A 19,464-nucleotide genomic window follows, 5' to 3' on the forward strand; every position below is an offset into this window, starting at 1 on the left:
AGATTACTCTTCATTCACTGACCAGGATATAATTTCAATTTTCTAGTTGCAATAAATTGAAACTTTCACTTGAAAAATGACTACTCAGTAAGTACCCACTAAGCTTTTAGACAAGGCTCTTTAGGGCATTGTTCTGTTTCATTGAGGTTCAAAAGTTTCCTTTCACCAGGAGACAATTAAACTGTTTCTATACCAATTAAATCAAAGACTATGCTCGAAGAACATTTACAGAGGGAGATTTCGGGTGAGGGATTGGTATCTTCTCATAGAAGCACCCTTGTTATATGTATTTTGGGAAGTTTACAAACGAGCAAATGATGCCTTTTTGTGTCGAATATAATATTGCTTCCTATTAGTCCTCTGTTGGCACTTCATGGCATAATTGTATATTGTTCAATATGCCTGATAAATGACTGCTATTTTGTTTTTATTATTTTTTATTTGTTTCTCTGTGACCAGAGAAATCGGCAACTGGGCTGGGTTTGTACTTGCATGACACTTTGTCGATTTCAACTGCTAGCAACCTTTAGGTGAATCCAAACACACAGCCCACTGGCTAAATTTATTTGCGCCTGGGGGGGGGGGGGGGGGGGGGGGATTTAAATCTTGGATCACATGGTACTTCATAACATGGCCATTGTTAATTTTGTGGTACTTAGGCGGCCAGATTACTGTTCATTCACTGACCAAGATATAATTTCAATTTTCTTCTTTGCAATAAATTGAAACTTTCACTTGAAAAATGACTACTCAGTAAGTACTCACTAAGCTTTTAGATAAGGCTCTTTAGGGCATTGTTCTGTGTTAAAATTTATGATATCTCAAGGGGAAAAAGATGAAATGGAATGATATTATTTTGATCTCCATAGATGAACAGAATAGCTCAATGGGCCTTGAAAGAACAAGTAATTACAACAATCCAAGAAGTGCTTAGTACATCTCCATCAAGTGAACAAGAAAGAAGGAAATAATATCATTTTCCACAGATGACCATTTTAGGTCAATGAAACTCAAATACACTTCAAACTACAATGGCAATGCAAGAGAGCCTAAGGCACCTCCTTAAAAGAAAAATAATAAAATAACAAAAATAGCAAAACTAAGCATTAAAAAGTGAACCCTAGTGAATAAAACAGAGACAAATCTTGTGTAAGAAAGGAAAAACAAGTACACCTACAGTGAAGCAGGTTGGATGGATGACAAATATGGGCCAATAAAAAAAGTAGATCCTAATGTGCATTACAATCTCAGGAGTCTATAGCTTTACCAACCACTGAAAGCACTCATTTTGAGCTTGATATGTCTTTCAAGGTGCAGGCTTGGGGGATGCTGAGTGGTGCTAGCTAAAGTCTCCCTTTCATCTACGGTCGATGGATTTTTAGTAGAAGAAAAAAAATTCCTTGAACAATTTATGGTATCTCCATTTGCAACCATTACTTGAAATTCTGGTGCTGGATATACAAAGAAATTAAGAAGTTTTGCCAATTTGTAATCGATAAGTTATGGGTACTACCTAAATCAATCAACACTTTTACCTTTCTTTTTTGATATATCCTTCTATCTTGAGGGTTCGTGGAGTACTGATGCCAGCCAATGCATGACAAGAGATTGTTGGAGTAGTCTCTTCTAGGTCTAGATCTGGTGAAGTTTCCACTTTATCTTATTCATCTTCACCCGTCTAGATTATGCAGGTGCTGGTTGTTTTAGTGTTTGCCGTTATTTTTTAAGGATGAATCAGGATCTTTAACAAAGTGCCTGTCTTAAATAATATCATTGTAAACTTTATGCGATGTATTAAGTGATGGTAGTGGAAAATATCTTTCATTTGCATTGATTTGCTACCCTGATTTCTATGTTAAATACGGGGAAATATTTTTCGAGTCAATAGTGGTTTCTTTGCTGTTTTAGTACAGTGTTGTTATGGCGCTGGATTGCTTGTGGGATCATCTTGAAAAAATGAGATATTTTTTCAATCTTTTTGGCAGCATCTATCATAATTTTAGGTCTTTCATTTTCTTATCTGTTATTTTTCCTGTTTTTAATTGACAGGGTCCGTGGGACTTACTGCATTTTCAAAAAAGGTGTGAAAACGGTTTTTGCCTACATCCTTCTGCCTGGAAATGAGGTTCATTTGGGGTATAGCCAAGAAACCTTTCTTGGGAATACCTGTGTTCAGGGTAGGGCCAGGAGCAGTTTTTGAATGTGGCCTGGCCATTTCCTGCTTTCAAAATGCCCCCGATCCCCATCCAGAGTTCCATTTATCATATTCATGTTCAATCATTCATATTCTTATTGGTAGCCATTAAGTGAGCCTAGAATAATTGTGGGATCATCTTGAAAAGAATAGATATATTTGAAATTATCTGGGACAATCTATCATGAGTTTAGGTCTTTTTTTCTTTAGCTGTTTTCAATTGGCAGGGACTATGGGATTCACTGCCTTTTGGGAGAAGGGTGTTTTCCTGACATTTTCTGTCTGGAAACGGGGTCCATTTAGGATATGGCTAGGAAACCTTTACTGGGTGCACCTGTTTTCAGCCTATTATGGTCAGGATCTGTTTCCTAGGGTACCATGGTCATTTCCTGCCTTAAAAATGCACCCAATCCCATGCTAGAGTCTCGTGGATCATATTCATTGGTAAATGTTCATATTCGTATTGGGAGCCCTATGAGCCCCTAGAATAAATCTTTTTCTTTCTTTAACTCTTTCTGCAAAATTAAATCTTGGTGTTTTTACAAACGAAATGCATGCATTGTTTATGCTGAGCTGTGGAGATCGCTGTTTTTATTGGGACTTGTAAAATTTGAGCATAATATTTGTTGAGATTCATATATGCCTTAAATGTTTTATGGTGCAGTTTGGTCATCTCTTGAGAGGGCAATGGAAACAGTTGATGACAGGGAAACTGGTGCTCCATTGTGGAAGCATTATGTGGAGCTTTGGTCTAAACTGTTAATACTCTTCGCCAATAGAAGACCTGAGCATAAAAATAACGACATGCAAGTAGAGACTAGTCAAGATCCGGAGCATGTAGCAACTTGCTTGAGAAACAGAAATGATGCAGATCTGCAGTCCTGTGTTTTTGATTGTTTACTAAGATGTATCATGAAGGCAATGGCAGAGCTGAATGTGAAATATACAGTGAAGAGTTTGCCTGTGCAAGCGTCTGGCAATTCATCAGGTGAACCAGGTATTATTTCCACTGTGTTGATGCTCATTCTCAACACCTTTTTTTTGAGGAATTGCATTTTATGTTACGCTGAAATGGTCAACATAGGCAAGCAGGGCCAAGATGTCTGCCATAGCCCCAAAGTTGAGTAAACCAGTGTACTCCGGCAAACTCATACTCTAACACAACTAATTCAGATTTAAAGGTTGGGAGTTGCCCATTTGCAGGAATCAGTGAATGTTTCTTGTCTGCCCTTTAATTCCTCTTTCCCAAGGAATAAAATCCTCTGAGAAGGCGAGTTTCCCAAAGTTCTGTATGCAATCCAGTCATTGACATGTTCCCTGGTATTTCCCACTTTGAGCTGAAGTGCGTCCACAAAAATCATTGAAATACTTGGTTGTAAACTATTCCCATAAATGATGGTTGCACACTAAAACTTCGTGATGCATGCCTCAGGTTCTCCACCTTGTAGTGAAGAACTTAATTGCTTATAGACAGGCTTGTAAAGTGCAGCCTGTCCTTAACTGCTACATTTTGATTGAATGTCATCCATGTTGTCCATCAAACTTAAAAGTGACATTGGCTTGTGGACAGGCATCTTTTGGGATATCTGTCTTCTATGTCTTATACACCCCACTTTCTTGTGTGTCTTACTATTTGGATATTTCTTTAATATTTTTGTACAGCACTTTCAGTGTCAAGCTGCAGCTTGAATAGATCAGACTGTAGAATCATTTTGCAGAGTTAGGTTGGTTCGTCTTGTAACATTATGCTATTTTCTAAGTCTAATGTATTTTTGAAGCAGTGGAGTTGTAAAGCATCAAAGTTTTTATGCCTTTTATCAATAGTTTTTGTGTGGGTGTAAGGCAGATTTGGAGGCTGTTCCATCTGGGAGTGAAGGTGGATTGGATTTCATTGAGCCATTAGATTTGTCACAGATGAAAAAATATCTGAATTTGGTGAGTTGTATTTCAAAGTTAGCACATCATGATGATATGGAATATAGCAGTTTCTTGAACTATATTACATAAACACTAAAGACGTAGACTTGGTTTTCACAGGTAGAATTTGTGCAAGAATTATTGGCCAGGTATGTCTTTATATCTTTGATGTTGTTTTTGCTTTTTGTCATCTCATATATTGAATGTAGTATTTTGTGGGCTGAACATCGATAAGAAGTAACTTTAGTGTAAGTTGGAGACAAAAATCCTGGAAAATCTGTGTGGAGAAATTGCAATGTTCCACACAGTTTTCCAGAAATTTGTCTCCAACATGAATTCTAACTGTGAAAAACTTTAGTGCAAATTTTGCATCAGGGAATTCCTCAAGGAATTTATGTATAGTCACTTTAAATGTAGCTTGGAAAGGGGAAGGGCTCATCAAAATGGGCAGCAAACTTGTTTGTGTTTGTAAAGGAAATTGCACCGAGAATTAAAGGCAAAGAGGAGTGAATTAATAAAAAACCATTTTTTAGAAGGGAAAATTACAATGGAATTTAGGGGGAAGGGGGAGTAATAAGATAACATAGATAAGTTAATTTTATTAATGTCCAACAAGTGACCAGAAATAGGTCAATGTGCTAAGTACAAGTACCAATACACTGTGGGAGTGCCGAATTGCTCTATAAAACAAGACAGAAAGAAGAGATAACCTAAGAACTAATCTGGTAGCTTAATTCATAAAGCAGTACCTTTTAGATGGGGAAATTGCATTGAAAATTAGGAGCAAAGAGGAAGTAAATTCTTGAAAAAGTATTTGTATTTCTTGCTGTTGTCTCATTCAGGGTTGGTTGTGTTCATTTCGGTTATCTTTGATCTGTTTGTATTAGTAGGCATACATAAGCTGAGAATTGTTTGAAAACTTTGTAAGCTGAAAAGTGCAGACAATTAAATGTGATTTACCCAAATTAAGGAACAATTTCAAACATTTAGCAGAGAGTGTGTTAATTAAAGGATATCTAAATATGTAATTAGCTCAAATTAAGAAGGCACCCATGAACAAATTCCAACAACAAGACACAAGGGCTTATAGGGGAAAGAACCACAGATCAACTCTTCTTAATAATGGAACAATCTTCTTAACTAGGAATAATGGTTGTCTATATTTTCAGTTCTACCCCGTATATCTGATGCAAGTAATTTGTAGCCATAGTCTTCAATAAGTGAGCCTAAGCACTTATGCTGCAACCATAGAAGTGTCTAGCCTTCCATTATCTTCAAGATTCAACAAAGCTCAAGGGGAAAAGTCTCCAAATACAATCATGCCAAATGAGGGAGAGATAAACAAGATAATATAATTTTATTAAAGTCCAACAAATGATCACAAAAGTAGATCAATGGGACTGAAGAAGAGTACAATAAGTATGAATCCAATGTGGGAGTGCAAGTGCAGCCCCTAGAAAATGCTGAAAATAACATAAAGAAAGAAAGAAACAAATTGTAGTGCTGCCATGACACATATATAAAAGACTATGGCACTGCTGGCTCAAAATGTAGCAGGCCTTGTGAAAGGCATCATGAGGTAAGAACTAGACTAAGGGACAACAACGGGGTGGAGGCTGACTGTTACCATTGCACACCACCTCCTGCTCTTTAGTGGATTTTCACTGAAAGGGAGGCTTCTCGATAATAGTCACCTAATAGATATTCTAGGGTCTAGGGTTCAAAGGTGACAATTGATTAGGCTTAGAGAAGGTACTCAGACTAAGAACAAGGTTCGATTATATGTAATAAGGAGAACTGTACCCTCAAAAGAACCTATATAGGGGATTGAATAGGGTTACCCAAGATACTCAGGCTAAGGACAAGGCTCAATTTCACTAGACAAGGAATAACATACCTTAGAAGCAGCGTATAAAGAAGTTGTAACCCAGGGCTCTGATGTATGACTTCGAGATAACACAACTAGGCATAGAAGGAGAGAGAAGGAATAATGATATAATCAACAACATGAGCCACAAACCTTCAAGTGACTATAAGTTGAAACCTAAACGATGAATAAGGGTTTTCCTAACCCTAAAATTGCCTAGGGTTGATGACATTAGCCATAGGGAAGCAATTTCAACCATGCAAATTGCTAGAATTTGATGTTTTAAAGCTCAACAAGGTGAAATGACTTCAAATCAGCTCAACATCCAAGCCCAAATTGAATTCAGCTTCAAACTAGTGTTACGGCTTCTCCAAGTGCCATAAGCCCTTCCTAGTCTGTTAATGGAAGACCATCCTCATTTGGGATGTGAATCAAGTTTTCCCCATCAGCTTCTGTCAAGGCCAACCTGGGGGCATGTTGGATCCAATGGTGCCATCATCAAGAAACCTCTATTATAGGTCAAAGTAGACCAATGTCTTGAGTCCTGAGGGTGCTCTGAGACATGTAACATCTACTTAAGTCATCATGATGCCCAATACCCTCAAAGTTGCATCTGGAAAGTCATCTACCTCTCTTAAAAGGCTTGGGTACATTTGGAGTGGGTGCCCTCAAGGCATGGGCTACTGTGGACTACCTGACAAAACCAACATGAACTTTAGTGAAAGCAACCATCATCAGAGACTAAGATCGTATGAGCATTGAAGTGGACCAAACTTGAATGTTAAGGGCATATTAATATTTCAAATGTGGATGACCTTTCGATATTTAACTAGATCAGGTCTAGTAAAGGTGTTCCCTACCTTGATAGAGGTGGCTAATGGAAACCTTGTTAGGTGTTTCCAACCCTCAAGGGGAAGTGACATTTTCAAGTGTTATGAATAAATAGATAAAAGAACAATTAAATATATAATAAGAAAATTAGTAAACTATAATAAAATAATTCATTCATTAATTAATAAATAAGCATTAATAAATAACTATTAGTTATGAAGGGGAAAAGTCAAATGGCATAGCACTTGCATGATTAGTCAATGCCTATTTAGGCACACCGTCATGAAGGCATGTACTCATCAATAATAAAAATAAAGATTTGTTCTACAGTCATATGTTTCTTTGCAACAGTGGTATCAGAGCACTCAATCTTCTATCCTCGCTACATAAATCGTGTCAATTCTGTTGCTGCATTGTTCGTACTGCTTGATCCTCTGTCTCGCTCCTCCTCGACGCCATACTTTGCTATCCATGCTACTGTCATCCAGTGCTTACCTTCACTGTTCCACCACTTTGTATCCCCTGTTGTGTCAGCTTGTGACATCCATTGATTGTCTGTTCCACGTCGTTTGCCATACCACAACGCTGTCCTCTCGACCGCGTCTAACCCCATGTCATATCCCACTGTTCACTAGCTATTGACCGATTGTTGTGCTGCTCCAGTTCAAGACACAAACCTGTTAACTGCCAAATGCTGCCTCGTTTCCCCCTGTCACGACTTCTTCAACCAAGCCACTATCCCTGTAATTCCCTGGTTTGCTAAACGCCACCTCATTTTCTCCCACAACTTCCTAGGTTTCTGCCACGACTTCCTAGGTGATCCGCTATCTATGTAACCTTGTTGGTTGCTACTATATTATGTTGCCTTCGTGTCATAATACATAGTTATAATATATAGTTATTAAATGTACAATATAACCTCATAATATAATATACTAATAATAACAATAAAAAAGTAATAATAATAATAAAATAGTAATACTGATATAATTACAAAAAGAAGGGTGGCTTCTGCTAGGAAAAAAACAAGACCTAGAATGGGGAAAAACAATGAAGCTGACGTAAATAAATATCGAGAGAAGCTTGATAGAGGATGCCATAGTCTTGACAACGTTGAAAAATAACAGAGTTGGGAGAATGACAAAAGGAGATAATTCAAAATCAGAATCAATTAGTAGCAGATATTAGTAAAATAAACAATATTGAAAAACAGTTGCAAGGAATGCAGAGCCAAGAAATTAAAGATTTTGATTCTCGTTGGCCAACCTTCTTAAAATTGAGAGAGGAAGACAAGCGAGAAACAACTCTTTGGCTTAAGGAACAAGAGCAAAAAAATGAACTAGCTAGTAGGAAGGGTGAATTCATTTTTTGTAAATCCCTTTAACGTTCAAGATTGAATACAAAGTCCCAAATCTCAAAATAGCGAAGACCCCCAAGACAGTCAGTACCATACAAGGATTCTAGGGAAGGATTGTCAATGAATTAAAAAGGAGCTACCCAAGTACGATGGTAAAGACCATAAGGGAGTTGTTGTTTGGGTCAATAAAATGGAAGACATCTTCAAATCAAACCCACCATTAGGTGAACGTGAGAAAATCATGACAACATCTAACAATTTGGAAGCAAAAGCATATGACTGGTTCCTATTGTGGTCCGACAAACGTGATGCCCATTCTTTTCATTGGAAAAATTTCATGGATGCCTTGCTAAAAAGATTCTACGATGAAGAAGAAGATGATGTCTACAACAAATTTGTACATCTCAAGCAGAAAGGAACTGTAAGCTACAATACCCACGTATGGGAGTATTGGCTACACGACAAAGAGGATTCACTGAAGAACAATTACTAAAAATGTATATGTGTGGACTAAAGGACTATATTTGTGCTGAATTAAAACCATGCAAGCCAAACATTATTGAAGATGCTAGACATGCAACAAGGCTTATTGAAAAAAAAAAGATTCAATAAGACATTGTTCATAGGTTTCGAGAAACCTAGCAGATATTTGAAAGAGAAATTAAGTAAGATTTTTTCATAGAAATCTCACAAGTATATACCACCCCAATTACAAGAAGAAAGTAACTGTTACCCCAATCTAGAGAAGGAGGCAAATGTTGGATGTGTGGAGACAAATATGCACGAGGTAATAAATGCAACACACAAAAACTCTACACTTGTGAATAACAAGAGGAAGACTCAGCTAGCAGTGACTCAGATGAAGAGACTAATGAGGAAAATGAAGCCTCAAACACAGAACTAGAAGAAGAAGCCATGCCTAGGATTTCTCTAGTTGCAATCATGGGAATAATGCAACCACAAACCCTAAAATTAAGAGGGCATATAAAAAAGGAGAATGTCACAGTGTTAATATCTAAGTTACCAGGATTCGGATACGGATACGGATACGGATCCGGATCCGGATCCGCTAGTTTTTTGAAAATCTAAGATCCGGATACGGCAAGGAATCAGGATACGTCACGTACAAAATATATATATATATATATATATATATATATATATATATAAACTTTTAAAAAACACCTTAAAGATAAAAAATCAAATACTCCATGAAACCATCAAACATTTTTAGAACATTGAATGATAAAATCATAAATATGAAGATTAAAACATTGAAATGGTTGCCATCTGATTCATAATATCATGATTCATAATATCTGATGGCAAAAGTCAAGTTATAATATATTAATATTATGATTATCCATAAACAATTAAAAATTAAATTGTAAAATTAAATACATTAAAAAAAAAGTAAATTTAAATTTTAAAAACATTTTAAAATTTGAATAACATATATTAAATATTAATATAACTATTAACTGTTATTATAATTTATTATGTTATATAAGTTATAACATATATAATTATATTATATATAATATAACATATATATATATAAATATTAAATAATATATATAACTGTTATATTAATATATAATATATATTATAACTGTTCAGCGTTATTAATATATAATATATTTTATAACTGTTCAGTGTTATTAAACACAATATAACATATACGAAATGGTTTAAACCGATATATATATATAAATATTAAATAATATATATAACTGTTATATTAATATATAATATATATTATAACTGTTCAGTGTTATTAAACCGATAATATAACATATACGAAATGGTTTAAACCGATATATATATATAAGCCGGATCTGGGTTTACCGTTTAACCTAGAAAATATCTGCGTTTTAACTTTTTCGGCCACCTATCACCGCTTCCGGCAGCCACAGTCCGGATCCGTATCCAAAATCTGCTTGCCGTTTCCAAAACCCGCGTTTTTAAAAATATACGTATTTTAAGCGTATTTGGGAGTATCCGTATCCGGATCCGGTTCAGATCCGTGGATCCGGCAATACTCCACTTGCCTGAGCCGGATCCGGTAACATAGGTTAATATACATAGGAAGCACCCATAATTTTATAGATGTAAATGTTGCAAGGAAATTAAACTTATTTGTGTACCCAACAACAGATATAAGAGTCATGGTGGTAGACGACAAAAGAATAGATGGAGTTGGGAAATGTCACAAGGCTAAATTACAATTAAGTGATTATGAATTGGAATCTAGTTTCTACACAGTACCCCTGGGAGGAGTAGATGTCGTTTTGGGAATACAATGGCTACAAACATTGGGAATATACTCCACAAATCATCAAAAGTAATTTATTAAGTTCAAATGGGCTAGTAGAAGATATAAGTTGTTCGGATTCCAACCACCTCCTACTCAAATTGTATCTGCACAAGAAATGAAAAAACTTATTGGAAAAGGAACACCACTACATATTGCACATTGTCAACAAATATAATTATTAACTACAAATGTAGTTCAATCACAACAACTATATATTGCACCCCTAGTCCAAAAGTATAACAAAGTATTTCAAGAATTTCCTATGAAGTTACTGCCAAAAAGGAAGATAGAACATAATATAGAAGTTATATTAGATGTGATGCCTGTTAATATCAAAGCATACCGCTATCCTTATCATGACAAAGCATAGATAGAAAGGCTAATTCAAGATTTGCTAAAATGTGGAGTTATTACAAAAAGTAGAAGCCCATATGCAACTCCATTGGTATTGGTTCGAAAGAAGGATGGATCTTTTAGACTATGTGTTGCCACCTAAATTGACACCTAGGATTATTGTGGAGAAAGTCTCTAACTCCACTTGGTGTGGCCTTGGGGACAAATTGCAATTGGGGTTGAGATGAGTGAATGCATTCTCAAAAAATAATTACAACCTTACTCTCTGCTTTCTTAATATCTTATGAATATATATATGGCAAGACTTCACTCTTTACTATACTATGTCAAAACTTTTAATATGGGCAGATATTCTATGCATGTACACGTCACATAATATATATATACCACCACTTATATATCATATAGCATATGTGATGGCTCCAACATATATCATATCCATCACATACCATACATACTCATATAAGAACTCAATGCACTTTCATATTATATACTAGAGCTGTGGTATGTTATATTATATGCCATAGCTTTGATACCATGTATAAAAGAACAACGCAACATACCACAAATTTTTTAAGAGGGAGTTATAGTATATGACCTTTAAAGACTTGTCAACAATATTCACGGTGTTTTATAACATATGGTCTTGTTTACAAAAGCTCAATGCACATATAAAATTGCAGTATGACATAATACACCACACGACATGCATATTTTATCATACCGTCCATACACAGTCCATACGACCAGCATTTGACCAACCCAGCAATCCAAAAACTCACAAGATCAATGCACACTGCATACCATGAATCCAGCTTACATACTGTAAATCCATCCATACAGATTTCAAAACAACGCACCAGAGTTGACAGTCTTCAACGCAAAGTAGCAAAGAGCCAACACACAACACTCACCAAATTGTTCAATGAGCCACGGGCTATGGAAAATCCACGTAAGCGACCAACACTGTCATCGCAACAACACCAAATGGACTATTCACATGAATTATTTGCATAGAATTTTGCAAGGAACAGAGACAGAGCAAGGAACGACTAGAGGGACACAATATGGCCGAGAAAAATAGGAGTTACTGCATAAAAAGACTAATTTTGGGCCTGTGCTCTGATACCATGTCAGACTAGGCATTGGTAACTCCACAATGCAACTTTTTTTATTGCATTAACCAAAGCATGAGTATATACATGAGTGGAGAGACTCTTGGGATTCCAATTCCAAGGTCTCTTGGTTTTCTCAAATTCATAACTGAAATATTAAACTGTTTGCAATATTTACAAGAATCCCAATCCTTTCGGATTAGGTGTCAACAGTAGCATACCACCAATTTGGGCCTGCGTAGTTGCTGTCTTAACTGGCAGTTCGCTGATGGACTGCTGCGTATATCTTTAACTGGTGGCTGAGTGGAGTTAATTGCATTGTGTTCCAATGAGTGGGGGAGAAGCTCTGTCCCATATTTCAGAGCTGTCCCCAGTAAATCTGATATCTAAATTGTCCAAAATGTGTTGCCTATAATGCTTGAGAAGACTGCGAGTTGAGTGGAGTTTGGGGGGGGGGGGAACAAGTGGGAGACAAGGTCTGTCCCATGTAGCAGTCCTGTTTCCACTAACATCCCTTGACTTGAAATTTAACCATAGCTCAACAAATCCGTGAGTATCAAGGAGTAAATTTGACCTTGTTGATGTGGAAAATTAAGCTCCCTTATCTGACAGTTGACTTGACCTCATAATGGTTTGGTATTAGAACCTCCAAGGTGGCCTTCCAAGTCACATTCGCTTGGTCTTTGAGTTCAGTTTGAATTTCCACGTCATTTCCATTTGGTGATATATTTATTATGTGCACATTTGATTTATTTTTCTCAATTTTATTCCACTTTATGCCACTAACATAGGAAAAGTGGGTTTGAGGGGTTAGAACTTAGAAGTCATTTTTTGACCCCCCAAACGGGGCTTTAGGATAATTTTGGGGTGGAGAGCATGATTTTTAAGTACTTATACGACCATAAAATCTACCAGGGTCACTTATTTATGTTATGAATAAAATATATAAAAAAATAATATAAAAAAACATAAATAATGACAATCATAAATAGTGAATAATTAACAAATAATTAGTATTGAAGAGTCATGTCTCTAAGGACATGAACATTTGTGTAAGGGCACTTGCCTAGGTATATAAGCAAGCCCTCATTTGTAACATATCTCATCATCTCATAATTAGTATTGAAGAGTCATGTCTCTAAGGACATGCTTATTTGTGAAAGGACACTTGCCTAGGTATATAAGCAGACCCTCATTTGTAACATTATCTCGTCATCTTATATCTTTTGTACATTTCTACATAAATATATACTATCCTATTATGGATATTTACATATATCAGATTTTCTGAGCATTTTTGTTTTGTTATGAACTTTGTTCATAACATTGGTATCAACGCTGCTTGAGCCTTTGGCCACTCAACCGCTGCACAAAGCCAATTGATCTGACATTTAGCCATCAATTTTCGTCAACTTCGTTGTCGTCATAATCAAGGCGTTTCATTACACAGTGTTGGAGATTATCCATTTCGCCATCAAGCCTTTGGCCATTAAAAGAGAGAGAATATATATATATATATATATATATATATCCGAAATTAAAAATAAAAAATAAAAATAAATAAACAAAACTTTCATGCAATGTGCAATGTGCCTCAAATAAGTTCGCATACTATGACACAAAAAAGGTCGCATAACACCAAAAAATGTCACAGAGAGGCTCACATATCATTATAGAGATGCACTTGAATAACAACAAACCACAGAGAGAATTAGACTCATTGACCTAGGGTATGAGTCATAGAAGTTTAGTCCCTTTAGAGCAAAAATAGACCACTGAGATTAATCAATGAATGAATTGAATTGATTTACAATGAGAAATGAAGCTCAATAAATAATACAAAAGTATTTATAGAAACAACAAGTTTCTACTTAAGAAAATAGAAACAACAAGTTTCTACTTAAGAAAATAGAAACAACAAGTTTCTAATAAGAAACTGCTAATTAGATCACATACGATCTTATCTACATAAATGAGCATTAAACACTAAAATAACATTATTCTAATACCCTCCCTTAATGCTCAATCTATTTACAACACCTATAGACCCTCTGAATTTTACAAACTTATCAGGACCAAGGGGTTTAGTGAAGATGTCTGCTGGCTGCTCCGTTGTGGGAACATACAACAACTGAATGGATCCGTCTTCAACAAGCTGTCGAATGTAGTGACATTGGGTTTCCACATGCTTTGTTCATTCATGGAAGACTGGATTCTTGGCGAGTTTGAGCATTCCCTGATTATTACAAAACAAGGGAGTAGGACCTGCCTGGGAAAAATGCATATCCGCAAGCTTACGTCGAAGCCAAACTACCTCACAAGATGCCTTAACTGCTCCCCTATACTCTCCTTCTGTTGAGGAGAGAGCCACTGCCTGCTGCTTCTTACTAGTCCATGTGACAACACCGGATCTCAGACTAGGATTTGAACTCTGGATCCCAAAACCAGCTGGTCAAGACGCCTATATTCAAAAATGGTCAACATTCTTTGTTTCTAGATGTTATAATTGGTGCCATTAAAGCGCTGATTGCCTTCCAACATCAGATCGGTTAGTGAGGCCATTTGCATGTTTTCCTAAGACACAAAAAACAGCAACACAGATTTCAACGCAGATGTCAGTTGATCCAGACAAAATCTGACAGATAAAGAAGGGGATTTGCTGCTGCCCTAATTCCTTCAGCTTTAACCTTGGACAGCTAGCTTAATGCATGAATTGCTAGCAAAAATGGCTTAGAACATCCGTCCGGCAAGTGTATTTGTAGAGATGCAATCAATGTTGCACGAAGCGGGAGCGAAGCAGGGACGCGGAAGCGTCATTTTCCAAAAATCTAGTTAGCGAAGTGTCCGCGGAAGCGTATGTTATATATATATATATATATATATTATTCTTTATTTTTTTGCATTTATACTCAAAACAAACATCCCAAATACCAAATTAATTGTAGAAGACATGAAAACATGCATATTTTTGCATAAATCAAGATAGATATGGCATCCATGATTCCATTGTAGTTACTAGTATGTACAACAATCATCTATATTCTAGCTATCACAAACATACATCAAATTTTTAAGCATATTATAAAACATAAAACATTTAAGCATATTATAAAACATAAAACATTGCATATTATGATTTATCTAGCAAGTGAGCAACTGTCAACATTTGTCATGTCCAAAATTCAAATAATAATGTTTACAAAATATGTCACTTGGTCACTGCCAAGACAAAAAATGTTCAAAATTCAAATTCACAAGTCTACAAGTCTAATGAGTAATCTATGAGAAAAAGTAGTAGATTGTGAATATATCTACTAATCTCTCCTCCTTCCACCACGAAGAGAACGTGGCGGCGGGCCTCCACGTGGTGGCAATGAAGAAGATGGTGCTTATGGAAGTTGTGGCACTGAAACTGATGAAGAAGAACCCCCTGCTGTTGGTGTTGAACCATGGAACCTAGGAACCAAGGGACCAGATGGGGGTGGGGGTGGCATATCAACATGATCATCATCATCCTGGAATCACTCAAAAAATTCATGCAAAAAAAAAAAACACTAGTTAACAAAAAAATTAAAAACATGAATTAGAGAAATGCTTTATAAGGAAAAATTGGAAAATTCATACCACAATGGACATACCTGGATAAGAGCATCCTCTAATTGCTCTAATCGCAACACTCCATCCTCCAAATTGGGCTCCTCTGGATTCTTGTCCCAAATCAACAAGTCTTTATTAGACTTTGCATCTTCACAGTAATGGGCAATGTTTTTAAAACCGGAACTAGTGATCGGACCGGTCCACCTAATGAACCGGTTTACCGACCGGAACCGGTCTAACTGGGACTGGTTTGGTCTAGACGAACCGGTTTTAAAAAAATACATTAAATAATTAATTTTTAATGAAACAAAACTATTTTTAAGATGTAAAACCATGATTCCAAGCCAATAGAGACAAAATATGCAAAGTTTGCTCATTTATATACCATGTAAAGGTGAATATATCAAAATGGCACTGAGTACAATACATATCATCGACAAAATAGCAAAATACATAAGAAATGAGGCTCTAAACGGCCTATAAAGTCCAAAAACAATGCTGCAAGCTATGAGGCCATTGGCCTACTACAAGTCTACAGTGTACACATGATCAATCATCAAGTTCATCACCACTACTAGACACAGGATCATCATCAGGAGCTACATAGACATCATCTGGTTCAGAGTCTGAGGATGCCTCAGCCTGATCTACAACCTCAGTATCAATGCCACCAATGACAATAGAACTGGACCTAATAGAAGCACGAGTTTGTTGACCTGCATGACTAGTGCCTTCCATTGGTTCTTTGCCTTTCCTTGATGCCGCTATTGATCCTAGTTCTGATGCCAGCACATAATATGCATCATCCCCCACTAAAGCCATGTCAATATCAAAATCAGCCTCAAACACAGGTTCTTCAGTCTCCTCCACCCATTCTGATGTTGGATCAATATCGTCCAACACAATGGGACCTAGATCAGGAGTTTTGCTCATCATTTAGAGCTCCGATTGCATTTATTGTTTACCCCCAAACCATGAAATCCTGAAAACCATTAAGTCAGCTGAATTTTGAGTGAAATCTAAAATTCTAGTTTCTCCATATGAAATCGAATGAGGTTGAAACCACTCTCAAACATCCTGAGTCATTTCATGGTAATGTTAAAAATTTAAGTAAAAGGATGAAAATGAAAATTAAAGGAAATGTCACTTTTACTTTAAGAAATTAACATTACCATTAATTGCCAACATTGTTAGGGTTGAAACACCCTTAGTTTCCCACCAAAACCCCTGAAACACAGTGAAAAATATGCTTTTTTAACTTTACTGTGGGCGTGCCTAAAACCGGCCGGTTCTGTCCTAAACCGGCCGATTTTCACCGGTTAGAGCAAAAACATGGCGAAATGGCCTTTCCAACCGGGTTTTTTGGTCGGTTTAGACCGACGGCCTTGCTAACTGGCCGGTTAGACCAGTAACCGGTTTTTAAAAACGGTTTTGAAAACACTGGTAATGGGACAACAATCGCAAGTTGTAATGGACATAAACCAAGCTCTCTGCCCGGTCTAAACTCAACCTGTTCCTTTTAACACTGTGGATGAAAGAATAAGAGCTCCAACGCCTCTCTGCAGAAGAAGTGTTTACCACCTGTGATAGCACCCACAATGCCAAAGCCTGTAGAAGTGGAGTACCCCCTCCATGCATGTTCCACCACTCAAGAGAAGAAAAATTCTCTCGATCTTTAATTGCATGCATGCTCCCAAATGGACCAGTGTTAAGCGTATAGTTGCTCACCTGTCTCCATACCAATGCAGCCTCCTCCTCATCAGGGATTAATTTACTCAATGCAGCCATATATTTTTTGTGAACCTCTTGATCTTGGTGTGGTTTTCTCCTACTTCCCCCTCGAGGTGCTGGTGTTGAGAGCCATGATGGATGATAGTGTTTAGGTGTCAAAACATATGCTAATGCATGCAATGGAACATTTAGCATTTCCCATACGTTTTCCACCTCTGCATGTATATAATTGTACAAGGTGGTGTCTCTAGGCTCAACATTGTCTTTAATCTGCCCCAACATGCTATCCATTTGATCATACACCTCCCCAATTACTGGTCGATCTGAATTTGCAAACTTGATCATGTAATAAATTTGTTTGGTGAAGTGGAAAACATATTTAACCTATGCCCAAAAGTAACTGTCAAGAATAGTGTCCTTGACTGCATTAGCACCATCTATGTCAGTGTTAATTTCATCCCATGTTTCAGCACACACCAGATTAGTTAAAGCTTGTCTCACCTTCACTAGCCGCCTAAAGGTGAGGTAATAACTAGCAAATCTTGTCTTTGCAATTTTAAGCAACTGCAACTTGGAGTAAGTGCCATAGAAGTAGTTTACCCTTTTGTGCCCTGTGATGAATTTAATGAGCTGCTTCCCTCTCCTGTAAAGCTCAGTAATCCACCCACATTCTTTGTGCTTCATAATATCATGCATCAAAAGGTTCAATGTGTGAACCAGGCACCCAAACCAAAAGATGTGTGGATAAGTACGCTCAATAATTTTTCATGCTGCCTTACAATTTGCTGCATTATCTGTGATCACTTGAACCACATTATTCGGACCAACATCTTTGATTGATTTCAATAGGAGATCTGCAATGTTTTGTGCAGATGCAGTGATGGAGGAGTCGTCATGACATGTAATAAATACTGCACCACTAGAAGAAACACCAAGAACATTTATCAAATGTTGGTTTCTGATATTTGTCCACCCATCTGATACAATGGATACCCCAGAATCTACCAACTGATTTGTAAAACATGTCAAAGCTCTTTGAACCTTAGCTTTTTCTCTTTGTAATAACACTGTTCTAGCTTTCTCATAGTTGGGGGCCTTGGATCCTTTTGGGGCTTCATTGATGGCCTTTACCATTTCATGCCAATAGGGAGAGCGAAGCACATTGAATGGTACACCGCAAGCACAAAGAAAACGGAGTATCTTTCCATCCACATCATCCCTCCCAGCAACATTAAGGAAATCCCCTATTGTTCTTCTACCTCTAGAGCTTGCAGAAGTACCATGAAGAGATGAGCAGCTACCAAATTTAGAGGTTCCACTTGATTCATAATGAGTTTTTTGTTTCTTGTTTTTTTGTTGTGCAACCATCTCTATTTGGATGTATTTTCTTCTTTCTTCAGTTGAAATGTTTGGGCAAATTTGTACCCCCACAGGACCCTTTTTTTCATAACTGTCCAGCACCCCACAAAGATGTTTCCTCAGACGGGTATATGAACCACAATATGGTTTTCCTCCATGACAACCATGAGGGCACGCAAATTTGTAAGATCCACCACCCTTTCCCCCATCAAGTTTGGTCACATAGTTCCATAAGGGTGTTGGTGTAGCTTTCCCATCTTGTGTTTCAGTGTCCCCTTCAGGTTCATCCCCTTCCTCTTCAAACCCTTCCTCCTCATCATACATTGGGTCACTCATATTGGGACCACTGTCCTCTTGTGTTTCTTCCCTTCTATTCCTATTCCCCTTTGCCATCATTAAAACCAAGAGTGGAATGATACATAGAAGCCAAAAGAACACCATCTTGGAATATGGATATAGGTGGTGGACAACCTGTAAGGAAAGGAGCAAGTAGAAACAATGGGAAAGAGTAGGAGAGGGAGGAGAAAAATACAAAAAAATTGTCAAAAAAATAAGGGAGTTTGGGGTTTGAACTTACCTCTTTAGTTCTTGTAGATGAAGTCCTCCAAGCTCTTGCTCCAAGCTCCTCCTCCTTCACTCCTCCAAGCTCTCCTCTCTTCTCCTCTCCTTTCCTCTCTTCTCTTCTCCTCTCCTCTCTTCTCTTCTCCAACTCTCATAAACTCAAAGTGAGAAAATGAGGAATGAATGGGGGCTTTATTCTCTTCATTCCTCACCTTAACCTCACTCTAACCTCACCCTAACCCACCCTCTTTATGCTAAGTTAAC

At 37.1% G+C, this 19,464-nt stretch overlaps 1 protein-coding gene across 1 annotated transcript in view; it reads left to right on the top strand.

The window, feature by feature from the left end:
- LOC149217621 (uncharacterized) overlaps positions 1 to 19,464 on the top strand; it is a 221,477-nt gene that overhangs the window by 177,539 nt on the left and 24,474 nt on the right. The window contains exons 11-13 of the mRNA XM_089393011.1: positions 2,859 to 3,191; positions 4,041 to 4,129; positions 4,232 to 4,260. Of these exons, the coding sequence (XP_089249137.1) occupies positions 2,859 to 3,191; positions 4,041 to 4,129; positions 4,232 to 4,260 (451 nt within the window). The remainder of the gene's footprint in view (positions 1 to 2,858; positions 3,192 to 4,040; positions 4,130 to 4,231; positions 4,261 to 19,464) is intronic.

Source organism: Pinus tabuliformis, chromosome 1_1, assembly GCF_031772625.1.
Source record: "Pinus tabuliformis cultivar Carrire ecotype Pingquan chromosome 1_1, CPIR1, whole genome shotgun sequence".
Taxonomy (NCBI): domain Eukaryota; kingdom Viridiplantae; phylum Streptophyta; class Pinopsida; order Pinales; family Pinaceae; genus Pinus; species Pinus tabuliformis.